Below are 14217 nucleotides of genomic sequence, written 5' to 3' on the forward strand. Positions count from 1 at the left end.
GGTAATGAAGGATGTCTGTGCCTGGTTAAAGATTAATATACTGTAGGCTCTGCCTTTGAACCAACTGATGTGCTATTGAACTACACATGAACCCCATGTGTCTCCACTTTGCCTTTTACATTTTGTCTGAAATGGTTTTTGCGTTTGTCTGAATGATTTTTCTCCTCTCCACTGTAGCACATTGATTGTCTGTCACTCTCACTCTTTGTCAGGAAGCTATTTTTCACACTTGAAACATATAAATTATAGTATTTCACTAGGGCTGCCTAGTAAAACGCGAGTTGACTGAAATAAAAACAAACATTCCCTAAAGTACAAACACGGCAAAGCCACCCCCAAAGAGTTGATCGCAGGACTTTTTTTAAAGCGTGCTTGGACAGTAAGTCTTCCCTTTTGACATGACAGTATTAGCCCAATCAGTGTTCAATTTTGTGGGAAGAGGGGGGGGGGGTCCATGCCTGTGCTTTTGATACCCCTCCCTCTCTCTGTCAGGTGGAAACCTCATATGTCCAAAACTGTTACTTTTCAGGATTCAAATAGAAAATACAGCAAAAGTAGCAAATCTACAGTACAAGCTCAAAACACGCCGCTTCGTGCCTCATTTCGAGCTTGCGGCTTGCTACTTTTGATAGTTTTGTGTGAAGCTGTGGTATGATCCTAAATTTACCCCAAAAATTGGAGATAATAGGTTTCTGCCCGACCACAACGATATGATTTATCCCCGCTTCTGGTCAGAATGAAGATAAATGTATAGAATCCAAAAGTTAAAAACATTCAAATAAAATTTAAAAAATGTTTAAGTTTGTGCGTGTTGCTCTAGGTTTGTTGTTGAGAAGGTAGTAAGGTACTCACCATTTCCACCAGGCCGGTTAGCACGGAGCATGGCAGCGTTTTCTGGTTCCCGGTAAGGATATTGCAGCGTCGTGTCCAGGCTCCTGAATCCTTCCCTCAGTGAATGGTGTTTATAGTACTCTATCAACTCCTGCACAATACATCATGTACATTGTTGACACTCTTTTCTTAAGAATTGGTTAAGGTGTTACAAAACATTACAACTGTCGCTTGCGAAATTCAAGAAAATGGTGTTAAAATGGGTAACCTATTATAATATAATTATTATATATATAATTTATAATACTACACTACATTAATATTATTATTATTGCAGCCTCATTGCAGCTTTGAACTATATACAGTAGAATCTACTAGTATGTTAGGCCACTTTGATTGGCAGTTGTGCAGGGACCACTTGTTCATCTTGATGCCACGTGCATTTTCAGAGCACGCTTATTTGAACAATCAATCGATTACGCTCCACCTTGGATCGATGGAACCTACGTACCGTAGTTCTTATTTATTGGTATTACTCTTTGAATTTATACTATTATACTATCATTAAAATGTTATGTTTTTAGGTTGAGAACCAGTAACTATAATTTAGAGGCAATTGCTACAGTGAGAGAGAGAGAACATATTGTCAGTGCAAAACTGTTACTTCAAGATTCAAATTCAAAAGTAGCAGATCTACGAGCTTCGCGCCACGTTTCGAGCTCGTAGATCTGCTACTTTTGATGTTTTGTGTGATGCTGTAGTATGATCAAGTAGGGCGTTAATTTACGAATACAATAGAAACTGCTAAAATGTGGAGATAAGAGGTTTCTGCCTGACAGCAACAACATGGTCTGAGCCACCACTCACCCCCAATCCCAGCTATTCCTGTACACCCGTTCTGTAGCTAAAATTGACACTTCATTAGGGGGGGAACAGTATCACTAATTTATGAAGTGCAAGCGGTGGAATTTAAAGAAAGAAAGAGAAAGAGAACCAAAAATGACTCACTAATATGCTCCGGAATTTCTTGTTCTCTGCTATGTGGAAGCAGCCCTCCTTGGTCAGGATCTTGATGTGTTTCACGTCGTTGCTGTACCTGTGGGCCGTTGAATAAGTTATGAGTGTAATTTCCACCCACTGATCACCGCCATCGATCGGAGCCTGCACACCCCCCCCTTCCCCCTCCCACATCTCCCACATCCCCCACGGCCCCTAGGGACGCCCCCCCCCCCCGTCCCCGTCCATGTAATGCATGGAGGGCCCAAAGGTTCCTGACACACGAGCGATGGGAAGTCGAGAGAGAAGGTGGGTGTGTGCGTGTATTATTATACTTGTGAGGGGCAAATGTCCCCACAAGTATAGTAAAAAAAAAAATATGACCAAACATTGTGAGGACCATTTTCCTGGTCCTCATAAGAAAAAAAAATATTTTATGGTTTAAACTTGACTAGTCCATAACCGGTGAAGTGCGCTTGCGAAAGTAGTTGCAAACGTGGGGTTATTGGGCGTCCTGTCGCGCGTCCCCCCCCCCACCCCCCCACGCGTCCCGTCTGCTATTTTTTTTAGCTTATTTTCAGCTATTAATATTATATATTTTAGGTTCAGTTTCATTTTGTAATGAAAGTTAAATGTTATTTTGATATATTGAACTTTAATATTATGTACTTTTTTTATTTATTTTTTAAACAAAACAAAAATGAGCTAATAGGAACTGATATCTCTCCTTATTGGATGAAATTGGTGACCCACCTGGAAATGTATGTCCTGTTTACTAAAGAACTGGAGAGATCACTGTTGCTGAATAAATAATAAACACTATAGTAATGATTACTATGAGAGAGATATTTACTTTACTATGATAAGAGATATTTAACACTTGTAAAAAATAAAAAAGGGGGGGGGACACTTACAGCACCTTTAATTAATTATTTCAAATCGATTAGAAAATGTTGCACTTTATGGCAAAACAATATTGGTCAAAACATGTGTAATCAGTGTAGTAAGACATTTCCATTCAATACGGAGCCCCCTGACACCGTTGGTGGACGCACGATCAGAATACCAATGCAGTCAGCCTCCTTTGTGCATCACACCCAGAGCTGGCCCTGTCTTGATCTCTATCACTCCCTGAACGCTAGTTTCTTAGGCATCATTTTTTTTACCTCCCAATATTAGATGTTGAAACCCCCTAATAAACAGCCCACAGTTACTGAGGACAACCGTAAATTAAAATGCTACCGCTTAATTCTGACAAGCCCAGGGCCTCGAGGCTATTCGGCCCGAAACTCATCAGAAATCAGCTCCCAGGTCTGAGCAGATGTGGGGGGTGAAGGAGAGGGCATCTCCATTTGTCTGCAACACTCTTTTAAAATGCAGTTTCAACTGTTCCCCTCTCTCTCTCTCTCTCTCTCTCTCTCTCTCTCTCTCTCTCTCTCTATCTCTCTCTCTCTCACAGAGGTGTTTTAATAACCTTGAGCAGTCTCATAGCCAAGTCTCGGTGGTGTATACCGAGAGATTTGTTTGCATGCGCACAAGCAATTAAGACATCGACGCTGCATGAACTTGAAGGCCTTGTTAAAAAAAAGGCCCATGTTTTGTAGGAAGACTGGGAGGAAAAAAAAGAGTTAACCCATCCCAATGGCGTTGAGAAGGAATCTGTCTGTCCCTCACCGAGAGGCTTGCTGGTTCCCTGTTGGCAACAACAACAACGTCCCAGCAGAACGGCTTGGCAAACACACCTATAGCATAAGACGCCTCTGTTCAAATATGCCTGCCACATCTTCCCAGCCAGCTGTGGTGCAAAGTAACTGAGTGCTTTTACTTTACTTGAGTTATTTCCATTTTTCAATATGTTATATATGTTAATATGTTTTATTCCACTACATCTTAGTGGCAAATATTGTACTTTTTGCTCCGCTTCAATTAGTGACGGCACTTCAATTTAGAGACTTTAGTAAGTACTTTCTTTTAGTAACCCTGTTTTTCTTTCTTACTACATTTTCAAACAGCCTAAATATAAAAAAGGGCTTCATTCCGTAATGTCTTTTAGCGAATACATTAATTTGCAAAAAAAAAACAAACGTTAAAACATGGAGATAAGAGGTTTATGCCCGACAGCAACGATATACAAACACCCAGTGGTCATTGACAATAAAGTGAGGGTAGATGCGGTGGACATTACGGACAAATCACCACCAGTGAGCCCCTGGACCTTTAGTTTTTACAATACATCTTACACGTACTTACTTGATGCTAATGGCGTACTCTGTGAACTCGCGGCTGCGGTGTCGGACCAGGTACGTGCTGTTGACCCGATTGATGAGTTCCGTCTCTGCCTGTAGTCTCTCCATGGGCCCAGCGAACCTGTCAGCCAAAAACAACGACGACAAATGTTATTTGGACAGACTGACAGCTTAATTTATGCTCCGTCACTAAAACATGTGAGTACTTTTTCCCACCACTGGCATTTAAAATCAGCGCCACCTTTACCAGCTGTAACAAGTGCATATTTACACATAAATGCATTACTAATTCAATCCAATCATATTATTTGCTCTTCTGAATGAAGATGCCAATACTTTCGTACTTTTACTCAATACAACTTTGAATACAGAACTTTTATTTTTTCCTTTTTTTAGCGGCGCTAGCCGCTCTATACCTTTAGGTATAGAGCGGATCCTGCTCTATACCTGACTTTGTCCGTGTTCACCGTCAACGTTCTGATTGGTCAGACCCGTCAACGCTCTGATTGGTCAGACCCTTCAACGCTCTGATTGGTCAGACCCATCAACGCTCTGATTGGTCAGACCCGTCAACGCTCTGATTGGTCAGACCCGTCAACGTTCTGATTGGTCAGACCCGGCAACGCTCTGATTGGTCAGACCCGTCAACAAAGTGATTGGTCAAGCTTCACGTGACACATGGCTATAAACACATTATAAACACATATCGATGACAAAATGTATCAAAGGCGCCGCTACCTTCACACAGGGTGGGATTTTTGTAACATATTTTGGTAACACTTTACTTAAAGGTTGGGTCTATAATGCATTATAATTGCATTTATTATGAATTATAAGGCATTATAACACTCATTATAAATGTTTATATTGTATGTTTATATGCAATGTATACATTCATGCATAACAACAAGTTATGGTAGTTATAATGTGCTGTTTCACTGAGCTTGTAATGCATTATGACCTTAAAACCTTGTTTTAAGTTGTCAAACATGATTATAAACATTTATAACAAGTGTTATAATGCCTTATAAGCGCATTATATTATATATGCATTATAAATGTGCTTATAATGCATTATATGCCCGACCTTAATATACAGAGTTACCCATTTCTACTGTGTTTCTACATTTTGGTGCTACTTTTACTGAAATAAAATATCTGCATACTTCTTCCACCACTGCCTGTATGGGGAAACAAAACGACTGCAGCTAAGCCACAGGGGAAGCCCCATGATGTGGCAAAGGGAGATCATTCTTAGGTTTGTGGTCTTCTGGCAGGGCTACTCTGCTAGAACATGCATAGTCATGACAGTGACTTGCTGGATAGATATTCAAAACACGGTTGTTGAGGAAAGTGAAGCAAAAAATCACACCACACCGCCAGTGTGTTTTTGGCTTCAGTCCAGTGTTCCCTTTATTGTTCATTTACTACATTTTGTTTTCAATTGGTATTATTATTTCAAAAATCTTTTAAAAATGTCCCTAAAAAAAACATTCAATACAAATATTTTCATAAATTAAATCAATGAATTAGAAAAAAACGTGTAAGAAGTAGTGAAGATAGCACATCTCGGGGGGAGACGTCACATTTCTCTTTTGGGCCTGAACGAAAAACTTGGCAACCACTGCTTTAGTCTAAAACAAACACCCGGACTATCATAATTCATCTTTCTCTGGTGCTTTGGCACATTTTTGTCATGTCCTACACAGTATGTGTAAAAACAAAAGCTATACATCGTGTTAAAATAAAATAAAATAAACATAAGAGTGTGGGACTGAGAAATGCTCTTACTGGGAACATACCAGGGTTGTGTGGAGTAATCAACTGGCTTCGGCACCTGGTGGCATGAAGACAGAATGTGAGCGTTAAACCACATTTTTACCCTCTCAACTTTTCCCAAACCAGTGTTAATTACATTAACGACACAAACCGCAGCGTCCCTATTCTGAGGGCCGAACATTCGGAGAAATATATCGCATCTACAAGCTCTCCACGTGTCAGAGGTTTTATGTAGAGGGAAAAAAAGGAGGGGGACCAAATATAGACCCGTGGGCAGTGGTGGAAAAAGTACTGCAATGCAGAAATACTCAGTTACAAGTAAAGGTCTGGTATTCAAAATGTACTTGAGTAAAAGTGCAAAAGTATTGGCATCAAAATGTACTTAAAGTACCAAAAGTACTCATTATGCAGAATGTCCTATTTCAGTGTTCAAAATCTTTTGAAAATAGCCGATCTACAAGCTCACAGCTTCACGTTGTGAGCTTGTAGATCGTCTATTTTCAAACAGCCGACGCATATAGGGATAAAATGATTAAGGCATGTTTTGCAATAATAATAAAAAATGTAGTAAGTAACTAGTAACTAAACATTTCAAATATTAAATTGCAGTGGAGTAAAAAGTACAATAATTGCCTCTACGATGTAGTAGAAGTAAAAGTACTGAAAATGTAAAATAATCCAGCAAAGTACAGTACTTGAGTACATGTACTTAGTTACTTTCCACACTGCCCGTGGATGACTCGAATGTAAATTGTAAACGGACTCCAGTCAACAAGTATATACTGTATAGGGTCTAAGTGGATAAACCACTTTCTATTCTGTTTCTTCTTACACAATCATCTCCTTTGTTGAACTGTAGTGAACTCTTGTGTATGCCACCGGTCCCATATTCCAGTGTATTTCTTTTTTAAACTCTGAACAGGTGCGTTTATTTTTTTACTCTTCTTTCTAATGACCCCAAGGTACGGCATAATAACCCCACTAAACCAGACTAATGTTGTGGTTATCTTTACAAGGGCATAAACGGAGCCATGTTATCTACTGGAGGACTCATATACTTGAAGCAGCTGTGTAGTCATACTGTCTGGACTGATACGTCAGTCCGCTGGTGATAGCTGGCGCATATCGTCGCCGTCGGGCAGTGGTGTAAAGTAAGTACATTTACTCAAGTACCGTACTTAAGTACACTTTTGAGGATTTTTTACTTATCTGGAGTATTGCTCCACTACATCTCAGAGGCAAATATTGTACTTTTACTCCACTACAACTATTTGACAGCTTTAGTTACTAGTTACTTGCAGATTTAGATTAGTATCACAAAACATAAACTACTTCAGCCCTATATATATTTCTGCCATTTGAAAATAGCCGATCTACAAGTTCACAATGCGTCGCATCGCGACACATTGTGAACTTGTAGATCGGCTATTTTCAAAAGATTTGTATACTTTTTTGCACTTGTGAAATGGGACATTCTGCACAATGACTACTTTTACTTTTGGTACTTTAAATACATTTTTATACCAATACTTTTGTACTTTTACTCAAGTACATTTTTAATACCTTACTTTTACTTTACTATTTCTACACTGCAGTATTGATACTTTTACTTACAGTAAGTAAAGAATTTGAGTACTTTTTCCATCAATGCTGTCGGGTGGAAACCTTGTATGTCCGAAACCATTCCTTTTTTATTATTATTTAAAAAAAACATTTTAAAGTGAGTGAAAATAGTCGATCTACAAGCTCACTACACGTCGCATCGTGATGCACTCTGAAATAATTTGATTAACGTTCAAATAATCTTCACCTATAATGGCATCTCCAAAATAGAGACACCAGGTTGAAATAGTAGCTGCAGCGCTACACTAGATGCCAACATCCTTGCACTTATGATATAAAATTCAAGTCTGTTTTTAAACCAGGTTTAAGATCTTTAATCAGATCAAATCATCTGATTCAGTCATTCAGTTGAAAAAGTCTTGATACAGTATATCCTTAGTTGATGTATATCTACGTGATGGTGTTGCGCACTGGAAGTGGGCAATTTTGTGAGCTTGTAAATCGGCTATTTTTGGTAGTATAAATCAGGCACGGATCAAACGCTTATTAACAACTTTAACCCTGGCATCCCTGTTTTGGGCATGTCATAGGCGGACATTTTACAAAACGTTTTTCAAAAAATAATCACATTTTTCAAAGATAGCAATGCAACAAGTTGTGAGCTTGTAGATCTATTAGTCTATTTTCGATATCTGTCGTACGACCAAGTACACAGAGGCTTAACTGGTTACGCACACACAGAATACAATATACCTTTGCACAAACCGCATTACGTGACTGGAAGATATGTAAGTCAGGCCTGATACAGAAGCAGTGCATGCATGATAGGATAGAAAAAAGGAATGGATAACGTAGCGTGTAAAGAAAACACAGAGACATATCTCAGTTTAAAAAGTGAGTAAGTATAGTTAGAAGATTAAGTAGTGGGATACGTGCCAAGTCACGGACATTATTAGAATACACAGCCAGTTAAAAGCTCAGCCACTTCTACCACTTTTAACATAGCGTAGCCAATTGCAAAGCCAACTGAGGCGAGCTCCTTGTTCCCAGATTATAGCGCCACAGTAGGAGGAGGAGGGGCTTTGCTTACACATGGACACGGCTTGACGGCGTCGCTTGGAAAGAAGCCAACCTCCTTCGTCGACAGGATTTTGCCCTGGAACCACAGAGAGATAATTGGGTTATGTTCGTCTGGCTGACTCCGTCTCCAATAACTCAGAAACAATTAGCTTGTGACACAAGAATGGTCCAATTTTTTTTACAGCCCTAGTTAACAATTGTTGAAAGAAATAATGCCTGGCGGGGGAAGAGAGAGGGAGAGAGAGAGAGAGAGAGAGAGAGAGAGAGAGAGAGAGAGAGAGAGAGAGAGAAGCTGACTATAACAGAGTTGCTTATTCCTCCCATGGGAAACCGGCACAAGAGCTCAGTGTCTTAATTTAACAACTAAAGCTGACAAATAAAGTGTTTTCCACGGCGCGGTGTCACTTTTGAAGGCCGAGTGTGATGCGGTAATCCGCTCTGCTTTAGTGTGACAGCGTGTTTGGTTGAAAGCGACAAGAGACTGTCACCCAGCAAAACAAGCGTCGCACGGAACTATTACTGTACTCTCTCACATCAATGCTGTGAAAAATATAAAACGAGGGCTCACAAAAAAAGTTGCAAAGCTGCAGGTGAAACTTGGGATGCCATTATTATAGTAAATGAATGCCCTACTTGATCATACTACAGCGTTACACAAAAGCTTGTAGATCTGCTACTTTTGCTAAAGTAACAGTAGTGTACATACTGCATGAGGTCTAAAATGACACAGATGCTTTCCCGATTTAAATAGGTAAAAGTACTGAAAAAAGGCATTCAGTTATTTCAAAGACTCGTTGTTGAGCCTGGTAAAGCCAGGAGAAAGACAAGTCAGGGTGCAGTACAAACTAGAAAGCATGAGCTTTAGGTGCACGTATGGGTCAAAGTGCTTCAAGCACCGATGGAAAGGCAATGAGACCCATCGACAAAAGGTAGAAGACATGTGACTTTATACAAAATTGCCTACAATTGTAGATTCAACAATAAACACGCGGCAGTCAATTTAATCCATTATTACCGGGAACGCATCTGGGTCATTTCTTAGATTTCTTTGGGCTATTCAAAAGTAGCAGATATACAAGCTCATAGTGCGGCACCGAGTGCTACAGTATGAGCTTGGGGATCTGCTATTTTTAAAGAATCGTGAACATTTATACAAATCTTTGAATATATCTATATCTATTTGTAACTCGAATCTTTGCATCTGGGGGGGGGGGGGGTCCCTGGAACAAAATATTTTCAGATGGAGGTCCGCATCACTTAAATTATAGCAGCATACGTTTTTTTCAAAAAACTGTTAGGATTTAGAAGACATTTGTAGAATCCCCAGAAGCAATAAGATTTGAGTTACAAATGTTCGCTTTAAAAATATATATATATTCAAAAATTTGCACAAATTTTCACGAGTCATGATTTCACGACCTACAGTAGCCTACACACAGTTAGCACAAGTATCTTCCTTTTGATTGTGTTACAGCCATTGCGAGGCACCTGTGATACATTTCTCCCAATGACATTTTATCGCTCTCTCCGTGGCGGCCCCTGATAGCGCCGTGGTAATGATTAAGCCGCTATAACATTGACGGAGTAAACAGATGGTTGCTGACGGGCGAAATGAAATTACGCTGATCGATTTTACTTTGTCTGGAACCCCCCGGAATAGGAATTATAGGCCCGCCGGTTTCCACGGTGACGGATATCGAGTGTTTCTCTCTCCGACTCAGTGTGCCGTCGGTGAATGGGACTGCGTGAGGGGGGGAGGGGGTGAGGGGGTGAGGGGGGGGGTCTGATCCGCCGTGGGTCATGTACAGTGTCATTTTGCATGTTGCTGGAATGAATCTCTTCCCCTGTTCTCATGAAGATGACGATGAGCTGTCAGCCCCTTCATTCCAAAAATATCCGCCCCCCCCCACACACACACATGCACGCACGCACCCTCCGGGAATCGAATTAACATGCATGGTGAAAAATTGATCTGAAGGACATGGGGACGGGGGGGGGGGGGCACGTTTGCACACATGCACACGCACGCACACCACTCTCAAAGTGAGGAATAAGCTAGGTAAAAATGAGGTAGTGATGAGAGAATAAAGAAGAAAAGTCATAGTGAGATATAAAGAGCAGCGGAGGTAGAGAGAGATGGTGTTAAGGTGCTGTCACCGTCACTAGTCCCCACGCACGTACGAGAGACAGAGGCACAAGGGAAGAGAGCCTGACCATGCCAGATTTTTGGTTCTGATGTCTGATAGAGAGAGAGAGAGAGAGAGAGAGAGAGAGAGAGAGAGAGAGAGAGAGAGAGAGAGAGAGAGAGACAGAGAGACAGAGAGACAGAGAGAGAGAGAGAGAGAGAGAGAGAGAGAGAGAGAGAGAGAGAGAGAGAGAGAGAGACACTGAGAGAGAGACTGAGAGAGAGAGTCAAACAACCAAACTGATCTGACCTGCCACCAGGGGCTGTGAACGTCGGCGCACATCAGCTCGATGATGTCACCGCTCTGGATGGTGAGGGGCGGACCGGAGGCCGGGCTCGGAACCCCAAAGTAGTTCCTGATGACTAACATCTTGGGCAGACCTGCAGAGGGAGGAGTGGGTTACTGTCTGGTTATATATCGCTGTTGTCGGGCAGAAAACCCTTATCTCCATATTGTAACTTTTTGTGTTTGTTCGTAAATGAATGCCCTACTTGATCATACTAAAGCGTCACACAAAAGCATCAAAAGTAGCAGATCTACAAGCTTAAAACGCGGCGCGAAGCGACGCGTTTTGAGCTTGTAGATCTGCTACTTTTGCTATTTTTGAATTTTAATCCTGCAAAGTAACAGTTTTGGACATCTGACAGAGACGACATTCATACTGTGTGTGTGTGTGTGTGTGTGTGTGTGTGTGTGTGTGTGTGTGTGTGTGTGTGTGTGTGTGTGTGTGTGTGTGTGTGTGTGTGCGTGTGTGTGTGTCATATTTCATGAACAGCCTTTTAACTTATCATGCTCTCTCTCTCTTTTACAGTAACCGTCACCCTTGCTCAAGAGGGCTTGGCTACAGAAGCCGAAAACAGCAAATCTACAAGCTGTGAGATTGTAGATCCGCTGTTTATTTGGTGTCCAACACCGTCAGTCGTGTGAGTGATTTTGAATTAAGCATCCCGTTTCAATCTGTTTCACGTCTCGAGCACTGTGTTCAAAAACAACTTCATTTACAGTATTACTTAACTCACTGAGAGTATTAGTATTGTATCCCATCAGGATAACAATTTCATCCAATCAGGAGAGATAAACCATACAGGATGCAGGAATAAACAAGTGAATTTGGAAGCGATGGGGGAAAAAGGAGCAGACAAGATTGGAACTGGAACACTACAAAATTGAAGCTGATAAATGGGTTCTCTATTCTGATTGGATGAAATTGTTGTCCCACCTGAGAATAAATGTTCTGTTTACTAGCGGGAACACCTGTTACTGAACAAACACTCTATAGCAATGATTACTAAACAAATATCACTAACACCATCTGTAACTAACACATTTACAACTCAGGCATTTAGCAGCATTTCTTATCCAAAGCGATTTACAAGTGCAAGATCAGATTAAGCAGATTAAGCATGAATTCTAGTCAACAAACAACAAGCCACAGAGTCATAAAAGTGGCGTGCAGAGAGAGCAATGTAGCGCCTCAAAGAAGCTAGGATACAAGGTAAACACAACTGTGGTGGTCAGTTGGTCTCCCTGCTGTCTTACACTGAGACACTTAGATAAGATGCTGTTGTCAGGGAGGATCACTACTGGTTGACGAGAGATATTAATTGTAAGATGTGGGGTGAAAATATTCCATGAAGCTCAACTCAAATCTTCTGGGGGGTCACTGGAACAAAATATGTTGAGGGGTCCGCGGCCAAATACATATTATTTTGGGGGTCCTTGACTTGAAAGAGTTTGAGAACCACTGCTTTACGTCGTAGGAATTTCGTAGCTCGTGCAGGTAAGACATAAATCTTACAGCTTTAAAACCATTATACTGCTAGAACAGTTCTAAACGCATCTCCGACTCCCAGGAAGAGATTTGAGACGAACACCGAAGTTGAGGCGAACACCGAAAGAAGCTTAAGGTGCTGCAAGAAGTGCACCCTGCAGCTTGTGAGTGTGTGTGGGCGTGCATGTGTGCTATGGGTGTTTGCGTGCCCGAGCACGCGCCAGTCCGGGTCTGAAGGGCATGTTTGTCATGCAGAAGAAGTGCCTCCGTCTGGTCTGCTAAACTATTCATTGTCCCATTATAGCTGGTAATGAGAGGGCGTATGCACGTGTGTAGTATACACGTAAACAACACACACAAGCAAATGTGCACGTGCGTGCGCATGCGCTTGGTCCGTTCCCCTTGGCAAGAAGTAACTCATTAGTCATTATTATATTCCAACGTAGTAAAAGTGCCCTCTCCGACATGCTGTTATCCATGCTGTGGGTGATAAGAGATAAGAGAGACGAGGGGGAGGTGAGTGCTGTTTGCTTCAGTCGGGGGTGTTTATTTGCTGCGTGATATCGTCTTGTCCCCCCTGGTTACCCCCCAAAACATTCTTCTGCTTTTCAATAAACATTAAATATTGATTCACTTGACTTGTGACTTTGACATTTCTGTCACAAAGTCAGAACTTGGGAGGTAAAACTTGACAGAAAAATGGGAATAAAAGTAGGCAAGAGGTGATATTGTGGGGGCGACACTCTGTTCTGCTCTGTTCTGTTGTGTTCTGCGCTGGCAGAAGGTGAGCTGGCACTGTAGCCGGGTGCTAGAACTTTTGGCAGACCTCAGGATCAGACCCAGATGTAAATTGGCGTCCTGGAACGAGTGTTGTTTTTTTGGCACAGCTAAATTGGTTTCCAAGATATCAGAGTCACAAGCATGACGACTGAACTGAACTCGCACGCACGCACGCACGCACGCACGCACGCACGCACTTGCGTGCAATTTGAATCATCAAAGGTAACAGTTTTGGACATTTGAGGGTTCCAACAGATGGAGACGATATTCTCTATGCCGGTGTAAGACATGCAATAAAAGCTGTGTTTTTAAACTTGACATTGCATGTCATTGAAGAAACATTTTACTACTTGCAAAGAAATATGAGAGGAAAAGATAATTAGAAAAAACTATGAGAAAAGCTCATAGCAAAACTAGCAGAATGTAAACAATGTTATTCTGAAAAACATCTCCCAGGTTATGATGATGCTCTGGCGCTGAAGATGGATTTCATACTTAGTTGCACACCAGAACCAGCTGATCTACAAGCTCACTGTGAGCTCGTAGATCAGCTGTTTATTCGGCAACGCGACTGCGTTCCACCAGGTATAAATCTGGCGTTGAGATCTGCCAGCAGGAACGTGTGCTAACTAGCCCAGAGAGGATTGACTTCCAAAGACCACATCGGCACACGCATGGAGAATTGAGTCTCGGGGGTATGAAAAACATTCCTGCCCACACATGAAGAAGCCCATGTGTTAACGTGCCTTTGGAAAGCCGAGGAGAATAAAAATAACAACATAAAAACACGACCGGCATGGTCAATTTATGAGACGCCGGGCAATCAAGCACCTATTGATTTTGATGTGTCGCCAGTCAATAATGATTTTCTGCATCAGGATGGAGGTGTGGGGGGGGGGGGGCATGTTTATCAGAGATTAAAGGCATGGCCTCGCGTGTCGATGTGGTTGACACTGCGTTCTCTGGGGGGATAAGGAGGGAGGAC

General features: G+C 41.6%; 1 protein-coding gene across 1 annotated transcript in view; it reads right to left on the reverse strand.

The window, feature by feature from the left end:
• vav3 (vav guanine nucleotide exchange factor 3) overlaps positions 1–14217 on the reverse strand; it is a gene marked incomplete at its 3' end in the record, with an annotated part of 121564 nt that overhangs the window by 739 nt on the left and 106608 nt on the right. Inside the window, exons 20-25 of the mRNA XM_084048134.1 lie at positions 10931–11061; positions 8506–8571; positions 5876–5910; positions 4078–4194; positions 1840–1927; positions 853–982 (exon numbers count right to left, since the gene is read on the reverse strand). Of these exons, the coding sequence (XP_083904260.1) occupies positions 853–982; positions 1840–1927; positions 4078–4194; positions 5876–5910; positions 8506–8571; positions 10931–11061 (567 nt within the window). The remainder of the gene's footprint in view (positions 1–852; positions 983–1839; positions 1928–4077; positions 4195–5875; positions 5911–8505; positions 8572–10930; positions 11062–14217) is intronic.

The sequence above is a fragment of the Gymnoscopelus microlampas genome, assembly GCF_963454915.1.
Source record: "Gymnoscopelus microlampas genome assembly, chromosome: 22".
Taxonomy (NCBI): Eukaryota; Metazoa; Chordata; class Actinopteri; order Myctophiformes; family Myctophidae; genus Gymnoscopelus; species Gymnoscopelus microlampas.